This window comes from Apus apus, chromosome 2 (assembly GCF_020740795.1).
Source record: "Apus apus isolate bApuApu2 chromosome 2, bApuApu2.pri.cur, whole genome shotgun sequence".
Classification (NCBI taxonomy): Eukaryota; Metazoa; Chordata; class Aves; order Apodiformes; family Apodidae; genus Apus; species Apus apus.
In genome coordinates this window covers 72,512,888-72,525,165 of record NC_067283.1, presented here as the reverse complement: position 1 = coordinate 72,525,165, position 12,278 = coordinate 72,512,888, and the positions used below count along the sequence as shown (strand labels likewise).

General features: G+C 37.6%; 1 protein-coding gene across 8 annotated transcripts in view; it reads right to left on the bottom strand.

The window, feature by feature from the left end:
- PIGN (phosphatidylinositol glycan anchor biosynthesis class N) overlaps positions 1-12,278 on the bottom strand; it is a 106,105-nt gene that overhangs the window by 51,416 nt on the left and 42,411 nt on the right. For all 8 annotated transcript variants that reach the window (XR_007888633.1, XM_051610780.1, XM_051610781.1 and 5 more), the window contains 4 exons: positions 9,907-9,947; positions 8,273-8,332; positions 7,136-7,228; positions 5,150-5,205 (listed from right to left, as the gene is read on the bottom strand). Coding sequence is in view for 7 of the 8 variants with exons in the window: in XM_051610780.1 (XP_051466740.1) it covers positions 5,150-5,205; positions 7,136-7,228; positions 8,273-8,332; positions 9,907-9,947 (250 nt within the window). In the remaining variant the exon portion in view is untranslated. The remainder of the gene's footprint in view (positions 1-5,149; positions 5,206-7,135; positions 7,229-8,272; positions 8,333-9,906; positions 9,948-12,278) is intronic.

The window sequence follows — 12,278 nt, the reverse complement described above, 5'->3', positions numbered from 1 at the left end:
ACTGCATTTCTTTTTTTCTCCACATGTATATACACAAATTCCTAAAGCCAAGGGTGAAGAGGAAGGAACTACTAGTATTCCTCCCTGACACAAACAGGTTTAGGGTGCCCATATTGGTCTGCTTGTACCAGCTGCCCCAGAAGCAGACTGATGCCTGGATTCCTACCTGGCAACACAGTGGGGACAAAGTGGAGAAAGGAAAAAGCTGGCTGCCTTTTCAGGGTTCACTAGAAGTTGACAGAAGCTGCTGTCCCTCAGTTCTTGACCACAGGAAAAAGGGAAATGTTTTCCCAGAAAAATCAGTACCTCTGCTAAATCAAGGTTCCTCTGGAGACACCAAGTATTCAGACAAATAAATGGACAGGGAGAATAATCACTGCTGGAATATCATTCCCTACTGCAATAGCTTCATCCTTTCCTCCTAACATTTAATACTTAAAGTTTGCTCTTACAATGCATTATCACTTGTATCACAATTATCTTGTATACTACCATTTATTTAAACAAATGCCACTTATTTAAACAAGAATAGGATGCTTCAACAGATGTACTATGTTTACTGACATCTTAAGAAACTGTCCCACTTCATGGCAGAAGAGAAATCATTAGTTTGACTTTGCTCCAAATGTCAGTTTTGTAGAAATATCTGGGATTTAAGTTTTGAAAGGTCATCAGAGCAAAAAACGTAGTGCTGTATCTTCAGTCATCAGAGAAAGGGAGAAAGAGACATTTGTGTATATGGCATTTCTTTGAAGTTGCTGTACATCTTCAAAGTCACTCTACAAAAGAACTATTTTATTTTCTATCACCATGACAAATACATGATGGATAATTATGCGGAAAGACTCAGTATACATGACTGACACTTCCTTGTATCAAATCCATGCAAATGTTTAAGGGAGCTATATTTCCATTCATATTGGAGGGTACAGGAATGGGAAAGATTTATATTTTCATACAGTAAGAGGTACATTTTAATAGCTGTACAATGCATATTAAATATGCAGTGACTTTTTATAAAACAGTACAAGTTATAACTTGATTATGCATACAAAAATAAGAATTTTGGATTATTAAAATGTAGTATTCAAAAAATTCAGTTACTTAAAAAATGTAGCATCAAGATTATATGGTATTTTTCATATATGAGATGATGCAAAGTTGACTTTAAACAAGATACTTAAGTTATTTCCTGCTAAAAAAAACCACCCTTGTAGATATTAACTTTAAGACATTGAACAAAATAAAGCACAGCTAGTAGAAAACAAGCACTGATTATAATCAAGCTGCTCATCTCTTGTGGAAGCACAGTCTTCCCTGAAAGCACTGTATACACCAGGCATACACAAAAGGCCTCCTGTGCTTTTGTGTAATTTAGTATCTTAAATCTCTTGTATCTGTTTGGAAAATCCAATTTGGATTTCAGGGCAACACTGATGTCCCATCTACTCAGCTCACTACACTGTGCTCCTGCTACTCCTTGTAGGATTACTTTTGCAGTCCAGAGATGCCAGCTCTGGGAATGCTTTTGCAACAGTAGCATCTGGCCTCTTGGCACACTCCTCCTTGAACTGTGCCAACTTGGCAGGTACCTTAAGGTACATCAAATGGTCAAAAAGTAAATCAGATTGTTCACTATCCTGAATATCAGTTTTTCTCTGTCAGCAATCCTCAGATTTATCCTCACTCTTCCTTTGAAGCATCTGGCATCTTGGTACCTGCTTTTCTTAGACATAATGGTTAAAGCACTGTGCCCATGTCTCAGAATCCTGGTAAGAAAAGCCTCTGATTTTGTTAAGTGCATAATTTTTGAAAGCATGTCTTTGTCATTGGTGGAAAAAAAGGTAGAGAGTGAAAGTGGGAAAGAAACTTATTTCAGACAGTAAACCCCTTCAGGTATTCCAACTGGAACTGCAGATCAGGTTTCTAAACAAGTATTCAATATCAGCAAGGGACACTGTTCTGCTCTTGTGTATTCATTTCCCTGGGAGCAGACTGTGCTCCTTACCTGGCAGAATCATCAGATACTTGCACCTGAGCCCTTTCTGAAATGTATTCTCAATGGTGTCACAGGTAACCTTAAGACAGGCTTTTACACAGATTTGTTCCTTGATGAAGGCACTTTGACAAATTGAAAATGGCATTACTGGCAGCCAGACATAATCTTATTTATAGATACAGCTATCCAAATTCTAACCTGCCTCAAACCTGGTCAAGTAGACCCTATCGAAGTTTCTATCACACAACAATCAGCTCCATTGTCCTTGTCATTATACACCTGACAGATAGATTTCAGAGAGAGAGATGCAATTTAGATTCAAGTAGGAAAGGGCACATGTCTAATGGCATCTTTCATTCACTGTGCATTGTGCGAGCCACACTTCCACTAGGGAAGAGGTTCCCTGTGGAAATCAGAAGCCTTCTATCAATTCAAGAAACTCTGTTTCCAACATTGTGTAAATAAGGAGTAAAAATAGACCTGGAATATAGATATATAAATTAGCTTAATGCTTTTGGTGCAATATATTCAACAAACACATGTTCATGAAAGTCATGAACAGTTTGGTAGTAACTCGGTAATAAAACACTTACTGAGTACTACATCCAGCTCTGTAGTCCTCAGTACAAGAAAGGCATGGAGTTGTTGGAGCAAGTCCAGAGGAGGGCCACAAAAATGATCATAGGGATGGAACACTTCTGCTTTTGAGGACAGACAAAGAGTTGGGATTGTACAGCCAGGAGAAGAGAAAGCTCCGAGAGACCTTACAGCAGCCTTCCAGTACCTGAAGGGGGCTTATAAGAAACACAGGCACAAGCTTTTTAGCAGGGAAATCAGAATGTCTCTATCTGAAATTTTAGATTCAGATTTCTTCTGGAACTCGTGTCTATGTTTCTGTAATACAGACTCCATTTAATTACATAATGTAATTTAAACTATTTAAGAGAAGCACTTAGAGATACCTTTGTTCATATTCAGGTTACTAAGACGCTGAAATATACATAAAAACTATAATATTCCTAAACAGAATACTTCAATTTCTACATACCTTGATGGTCCCAAAGCACTTCAGACATGAATTACACTTCATTAATCTCCAATAAGCTAGGAAGGAATCGGGCATTATGCTCGTACAGGCACTTTTTGAGCTTCAAGTTACAGATTTTAGGCACCAGAAAAGATTCAAAAAGATGTAACCCCTTTGTACCACAACACAAATCAATGAACAGTGGAGGAAGAAGCTACTCTTGTCTTAATGAAAGAACAACAGTGCCTAGTGGAAGCACAGCCCAGAACTGTGCTCAGCTGCAGCAGCAGGCAAGGCCAACCATAGATTAACACAAATTAGTGGACAAACCTGCCATTAAGCCTGGGCTGAAAAGTGCAAAAAGTGCCCAGCTGTGCAGAAATGCAATATCCATACCATTACCAATCACTCTGAAACATAGCACAGTGTAACAAGAGATCTGTTGCTCCAGATATGGAAGTAAGCTATCCCCAGCTTTGCCTTTTCAATTTCTCTGGGAAAAGGCAGCATGACTGTACCCTTCCATACCTTGATATCTACCACCAAAAAAAACAGCATCACAGTAAAGCCAGCTGAAGGGGATACATGCCTTTCCCTAAGGTAGCTTCCACATGGAAGGAATTATTTTGGTCTCATACAAAAACCTTTCCCAGAAGGACTATTAATCTAAATTCTGATTCAGAAAACTTTAAAGAATACCTAAAGAAAGTTGTTTTTTTTTGTTGTTTTTTTTTTTTTTTTTCCAATGGATCACACCAAAGTAACATGTCCACACCAAGTTTTACTCATATTTTCAAAGTGGTAAGTGCATCCAGCATTTCCACTTAAACCAACATATCATAAAAAGAGAAAGACACGTGTCCATAAGGCAATCAATAACACTTAGTTCCTTTAAAGATAAATTTAACATTAAGAAAAACACATCCTATTTTAAAGAATCAGTATTACTTCTTCAAAAAAAGTAAAATTTAAACAAGAATGGCGGAGGGAAACTAATACTCTTCCCCACAGAATCAGGGATGACTGACCATCCTTTCCATATGGCATTTTTGGTCCATACAGATCATTCAATTCTTTGATAATGCACCTCTCATTCTTAATCAGAATTTGATGTAAAACATTCATTATGTATCCAATATTGTCTTGCATTTCAGAGACTATCTTGAACCTTTCCCTTTGAAGAAGCTAGTGGTATAAACTAACAGTAAATCCCTGTCCAGAAAGACAGCAACCTTATTTAGCAGTTAAATGTACTTCACAGAAAGAGATTCAAGTACTTGTTACTGCTCCCTATGACATAAACATCTTAATTAATACCATTTTATTTCCCAAAGGAACACAGCTGCTCTTGGTGACAAAGTGTTTTCAGAGCACTCCACAAACTGAAAGCAGAACTGAACAGTATCACATGCACCCATAGCAAAGCTTTCAAAAAACTTTGAAAGCTTTCCCCTTTGAAGAGGGGAAAGAAACAGGAAAAGCCTCTTTAATTGGGTAAGACTGAAGGGTGAGTGGGTCAGTAATGGCTCCATACACTAGAACATAGCTCTTTTAGATACACAAATCACTACAGAAACTCCTTCACAGCCTTGGAAACACTAACACTAACCAGCACAAACTGTAAAGATTTTGAGCTTCTCTTCTAGATGCAAAGCATTTTGTTATTTTTTTTTCATTAGAATGTAAACCACAGAATAAACAGTTGTTAGTTCAACTTCTATATATCTATACACATATCTACATAAAAACAAGAATAGATTTCCTGACCCTACAAGGACTTACACCTCCCAAGGAATACTAAAAGAAGATAGAAAAGAACCCAAAGTAATTGAAAACTACCATACAGTCTATATATAGCTATATTGCCAAAATCGTTAGGCAAATAACCCTTAACAGAAGACTAAATGTAAGGAATGGAATTTATTTTTTAAAATCTACTTCTAAGCAGGATTTTTAAATAGAAAATAATCAGAGAGTTCATTCCAATGTAAAAGTTTGTGGTCAGCATCATATGAAAGAAATACTGACAAGACTGAATTACACTGTTGTTGCATCTCTCTAAAGTCCCACAGCGATAAAAGAAACAATTGGGTAAAATATATTTATTATTTACAGACACTTACTTGAATGGTGTGAACAGAAATGACAATGTCGTTTCCTTTTTCTGACTCATCTTAACCTGCATTAAAATAACCATTAAGCCATTATACTTAAGTTGCAATAAGACTAAAAACTATATCAGGAATTAAACTAAAAATCACAGCAGAGTTGTAAGACTTCGGAAAAGGAACTAAATCACACTGTCCATATATTGTTTAAGAAACAGGGTGTTACACTCTCATATGTGTAATTCTCATATATGTAATGTGATTCTGAGTTAGAGTGTCATGTCTTTCAAAGCTTTATACTGTCTAGTCTTGAAACTTCATTGAGTGCTGAACTAGCATTCCTGGAAACCCAGACCTGCTCTAAAGTAGGTAAAATAAATCACCCCTTAGCCAGTGATTTTCTCAGGACTCAGTTTGTAGGATAAAGGAAGCTATGGCTAGAAGTGTCACCAGACTTCAGTGACAATCTCTGTCTATGAAACCAGTATTGTTTATGACAGACAGGAACTCGTATACTGCAGCAACACTGCCAAAACAACATTGTTAGATCAGCTAACATGGACGAAAATTGAAGGTTTTAATGCTGTTGAAGCCACTTTGTCCAAGCCCTTCAAAACATCTTTAAGGCCTTCTGCAGCAGCCTGACTCAAGTCTGACTGCTGGCATAAAGCACAGACAGGAAGTTTCTAAGACCACTGCTCCCAAACCTGACAGCTTGAGGTAGTAACCTGCATGTCTCATCCTATCCATCCAAAGCAACAACCTCTCCAGTTTGTATTCCAGGCAGCACAAACTGTGGTCAGGTCAGCCCATCACAGGAAAAGTAAAACCCCATTTGGATGTCTAAGCCAGTGCACTACTTCTGCTTCAGTAGAGAAATGCAAAGGAAATTCACACATGATCCTTCCAAAACAATGCTAGAAAGAAGCCAGTCAACAACAACAAAAAAAGGATGATTTATCACTACAAAATGATAGAATAAAAATAAACTTAAAGAAAAGGAGGATCAGAACTTTTTCCTTTTTTTACTAATCTCTGAGACACCAATTTAACTGAAAAAGATTAGTCTCATTCTTAATTCTTAAAGCAGAGGTCTTCCAACTATGGAGGTTATATCAGCATGCAACTCCATGTCCAGCCCACCAGTCACTTCCCCTGCTACATGCTAGCTTTCCACTATAGATTTGGAAGTGACTCTGCTGCTGACACTGCCAACCTGGTATTCACACAAACTAGATTTAGGAACTTGGCATCCAAGGGACAGAAGGTGCTGATGGTGCTAATATCTTGCAGGTGATCTCATGCTAGGTTCCTTGTTTCACCAGTTCTTGTGTGGCTCAGATTCCTGTCTGTGGAGATGATGGTTTTCCCTCAAGAGCATTTCTGTGTCTTGCCAAAATTGTGATTTTGGACTGTTTCCTATTCCACAATCTTTTTTGTTTGTTTGGACTGTATATATGTTCTTATAATATGATAATATCCGACATTAGATGAATCAAGGCAGAGAAGCCAGAGATGAACACGTGCAAAGCAAAACAACAGATCCAACAGCATTAGCTAGAAGTTAATTAGGCTACTAATTTAATTTCTTTAATGGACAGGTGCCTGTTCCCTTTTTGATCTGTTTGTGTACTGCTCCTTCCTTAGAGTCTTGTCTCCCAGCCTGTTACAAAGGCATTATTTCCCTTTTCAGGTATCAGCACTCATGTTCTACTTACATACTGGAAGTAGGTTTACATTAACATCAACAAACATCAGCATTCATGTTAAGAATCAGGAAAAAATCTACTCATTCTTCTTACAAAACATGTATTTAATAAATTATTCCCAGCTCCTTCAGATACAGCTCACAGTCAATCAACGCCACCTCATATGCACATTCAGTTTTAGTCCTTTAAATTCCAGCACGCTATATACAGCACCTGTCCTTGTATAATTATTTTACACACAGCAACAACTATTATTCAAAGAAATATTTTTCTTTACCATATGTTTAGTTACCTTAAATTGCTCGAGAATCTGAACAGCGTTGGTAAATATGCTCTCTGCTTTGAAATGAGCACTATTGTTCAGATATTCAAGAGGTAGAGTTCCCTAGGGAAGAAAAAGATGTTAAAAAAATTAAATGAAGAAACAGGAATTTCTCTAACTGAATGGCAGACCAAATGAGTAGTAAGAATACTTCAAAATTACTGCTGAAATAACTACTGTAACTCCCTTAAAAATACTCTTCTCACAATTTCTCAACATTAGAGGGATTGTTCATAATATCCCAAGTCCTACAGAAACACAAAAAAGGTAAGTAACAGAAGTCATTATTAAAATATGTACTATACAGCAACACAACCTCAACTTGAATCAGAAATCACTTCTGAAATACCTAAAAGTCTTCCATCAAAAGATGTGCCTGGGCTTGACTCATCCAGTACTGAAACAGTACCCAGTGTTGGGCAACTTTCCTCCCATAACCAGTGAGTGTGCAGGACAGGGGAATGGAATTTGGGGCAGAGTCTCCAGAACAAATATATTTTAAAATGTGCTGTATACAGATGTTTTAAAAATTAAACAAGCATGAAAAGGCACTGATATAATCCTAATTGTCGATTATATATTTAGGAGACAACCTTTGGACTGTGTAATCATATATGAAGGAAATTCAAAGAAAAAGCCATCTCACAGTGAGGGCATTCACTGTTCACTAGAGGCACAAGATGCCATCTGAAGAAAACACACTAGTTTAAACAAGAAACAATTAAACATTAAATTACAAGAACCAGCTTGTTTACAGGTTCATCTTTCAAGATCAAAATCAAGCGTTATTCAAACCATACTGCATTTTCACCATCCCTAAAAAAATCAAAGTAACAAAAACTTTCATGTAGGTCAAAAGTACATAAGGTTGCAGATTATAAAAGGATCACCCACCTTTCCAACTGAAAGCAATACACAATGTATAAAAGACTGAGTTTATGCTCCAAACTGAAGACACACATAAAGCTAAAATTATAAGCATCTCGCAGACCCTATAGTACACTTTCAAAATTTATAATCTTCACCCTCAAGGAGCTCAAATCATGGGTCCCAAAACATCTTTGCAAGCAGATTTCTATAACCTGCAAGAATGCTTGTATTTCTTACCACGGAATTCACGGGGAAAGGCACACCGATAAGGGAAGCCATCAGTGGTGCTATATCAGCCTGTGTAAACAGAAACATTCCCATTTTAATATAACTTCAGCTTCTACAGCTAATAAATAGAGTTTAACATTTCTGCATTTGCAAAAGTAAATGGGATAATACTGTGAAGTTATGACACACAACTCTCCTTTATAATATTTTTTTCTAGTTTCCAGTAGTCATCATGGCTTGAATAGATTCAAAACATAAGGCTCTGCTACCAATAAAGCTTAAAAAAATACATTTAGTTTAAAAACCCAATATAAACCCCCACAGCATTTATTCATAGGAATTCCGTACCTCCTTCACTGCACTCAGATAGGCATACCATTTTTTATGAGTATTTACACCTCAGAAAGAACTAATTTCATATTTACAGTTTCAAGCAGTACACTGAATATACCTTTCACAGTACTCCTTATTCCTTGTTTCTACAGTACTGATTACTCACCTTCTCCCCTTCAGAAGGGGATTCTGCACTTATACTTGTGTTCAGTGAGCCCTCAAAAAGGCCCTTGAATCTACACCAAGGCATCTCATAAAATGAGTTAGCATTACCTTCTGATTATAAACACTGCCTCTCACCGGGTTTATATTTTTCTTTAATATAAGCTCTGCACCAAAATTCTGATTCTCCAGCATAAATCTGAAGATACTACACTGAAACCACAGGCACTGCTCCAGCCTCAGATCTACTGTGCAGAAGCATACTCCAATCATTATTTGTAGAGAACAATAAACATGTCATGTAACAGTAATCAGAAGTCTATTTTGGTATTTTCACCCATAGTCTCATAGGTACTGGAGGACAAAAGCTCTGTCTTTGGGGATTCCATTACCCAGAACAAAGCAACACTCCAGACTCTTCTATAGTCTCAAAACATTCCCCTAACTCCTGCTAACCTTGAGAGAAAAATTATCTCTAATTTTCATAGAATCATAGAACTTCTGGAAAAAGTGGCAAAATACAGACAGTGAAATAGATCACTCTGAAAAACTAAACTGAACACACACATGGTTAACTTAAGCGTAGCAAAAAGCATACAGTAGATGCTCACAAACTTGGGAGACACAGTCATCAGACCCTGCTTGCTTTATGTTTCACTAGGAACCTCCATAGGAGGTCCCACGAAGGTGTAAGCTCAGCTCCAGAACATTTTCAAAGCAGAAAGTAGAAGGAAAGCACCGTAAGTTACTTGTAAAAGTTAAAAAAAAACAAATCCTACTCTGAAAACATGTTAGATGCTCTTCAAGTAACTCCTGGGTAACCGACACCGAGTCTGAGGAGTACCTGGAATACTGAATTTCACTCTTTCTACAACAGCATATGATCACTAAACTAAAAATGACATGATAATGAATCTTCAGAAGAAGTTGTGCCTGGCTGCCACATGTGTTAACAAGCAATTTAAACTTCTTAATATTATCTTTGGTACGGGTACAGTTCCTGCAACTTTAACTTTTAAGTAACACTTTCCAGGGAAATGCTACATCAGTGTGATAATTTATCCAAATTCCATAGATTAGTTAAATCACATAAAACTCATTATTGAAATTGAAAATTTCTGAGCTATTAAATTAGGTATGTTTGATACCTGATTGACATCCAGCCTCTTCAAGTTCTCCAGTTTCCATTCTGCAAGAAATAAGAGCACATGAACAAGCTAATTTACACAAATTTGAAAGGGCTGATTTAGTTGACATTTAACATCTTGTTGCCATTTTCTGTAAAGTGTTCTTACTAAAGAAAATTATTATTTGGCTTTAGGATGCTAGGCCAAGATGGGTTACAAATGGAACTCAACAGGCAGAAACAACAAAATGCGTTCATTTCAGTTCACATTTTCTTTTATCCATCAGGATAAACTACTGCCTGCAATTGTGACCCAGATCAGTTGAATAAAGTCCAAGTTTTTTATTTTTTTCAGCACATTACAGAAAGTGATGTATTACCTCCTATGCCAACTAAAAGATTCAAACTCAGGTTTAGGAGAAGGGCTGTTAAATCTCTTCAATAGTTTTTAAAAAGGTTAATCCAAGGTCCCAAATATACAGGTACAGAGTGGTATAAACATACTTCATGTCTGCCATAAGCAATGTTGGCCAAGAATGAGCTCAAGGGAAAAGTTCAACAATTTAGCAATCAGAACAACTACAAAGAAAGCAGAGAGAAAACCAAATGTACAAGTCCCTAAAGCTGCAGTACACCATACAAAAAGCTGGTTCAAAACTCTACTTTCCTGGTCTGCATTAGCCTCTGAGGAAATAAAGAGGAAACTGCCTATTTACTTTGGGGGTGGAGAGTTCAGCAGGTGTTTGTTATTGGGTTTTTTTGTCATAGGGTTTGTGTTGGAAGGGACCTCTAAAGGTCATGTCTTCTTTTCCTAATGTTTAAATTGCTGCCCTACTACCTGCAGCAGGAAAAAAAAACCACCAACAAATAAAATCCAAAAAAACCACAGCAAACCAAAAACCTCACAATACAGAAAAAAAATAAAAATGACACAGCTTTTTTATAATTTAAGCTTAAAAACTGGACACACAGGAAAACATTATAGGGGATGAAACAGACTTGCTGATACAGTACTTAAAATGCTGTCAATGACCTAGCTATGGCAGATGTCAAGTACAGCAGTAAAGATGTTGAGGGCACCTACTCTCAACTTGGGAACCAAATGTAACATTAGCATTAGGGACACAGCCACCTTCCTCAGCACACACAGAAAGCTAAATGGGCCTGTTACTGCCCTGCTTATGCTACTTGCTGAAGTGATACAGAAAAATCAGCAGAGACAGAAAGAAGGAAGAGTCTTCCTAGCATCTCAGACTGCTGACAGTGTAAACACGTTGCCCAAAAGTATCCTTTGGCTTTCAGTGTAGTGGATGTTTAAATACACCAGAAACAGGCTTCATGAAAAATACTGGTAAATCATCACTCAAAGGTCTGGCTTCACCTAATTTATTTTCTCCAAAAAGGCATTCGAATCCTAGACAATACCAGCCCTTTTCCATCTTTTGACAGACTCTGTGCCACACCTGAACTTGGCTCAGCTTAAAACTGCCCGAGACAGAAAACATCTACATTTGCAGCACCGCATGTACCAAACTAATTTTCCGCAATTAGTTCATACCACTTCTAGCTCTGGGGGTCTGAGTAAAGGCCCACTGTTATTTGGTTCCAAGAGCACCGTGAAGAGCAGCCATGTACCTAAACAGCAGTGAGACATACAGTGTGTTCCCATGGCAACACAAGGGAAGTATTATCAGCTTTAATCACAAATTGTGTTAAACTCATACCAAAATGAATGAGTTAGCTTCCTTTTGCTTCCCAGAAAAGGAAATGGGTTCATATTTCTAGAGATACAGACTCTCACCCATATTTCTATAACAAAAATGCATTGTTTGTTTTCCTTTAAATAACATTCTTCAATGAATAATGTTGGAATCCTGTCTACAAGCACACAGTTTGCTTAAGGTAGGAAGAAACTGTAACTCTGCTAAGAGAACATCTAGGTTGCTCAGAAGCTTTTACATTTCTGCTTCCTCTACTTAGATATTCCCCAAAAGGTAGAACTGAAAATATCTGCCTTGGACCAGGAGCCATAAGACACTGAGCCCAGGACACACCTAATGAATGGTCAGTCTGTGCTGTACTGCTGGGACTGAGACATCTTGGGTGTACGTGCTGCTCATACTGGTTTGCAATTCCAGCTCATTGTCTAAGCTTCTTTTAAAGAGCTCAATACAAAAACAGTAGGGAGGCACCAGTTCAAGAAGAGGCTGGGGATGAGGTTACATGAACCAAAGAAAATCTCACAGAAAACCTCACAGAAGCAAAAATAGCAAAGGGGTACGCTAAGCTCCCTCAGCTGCAACAAAGCAGGGTGAGTCTCATCCAAAACAGGGATGTGTACAGATGAAAACAACCCCTCAACGTCCTTGCACTCAAGGCCACCCAGCAGGGCCT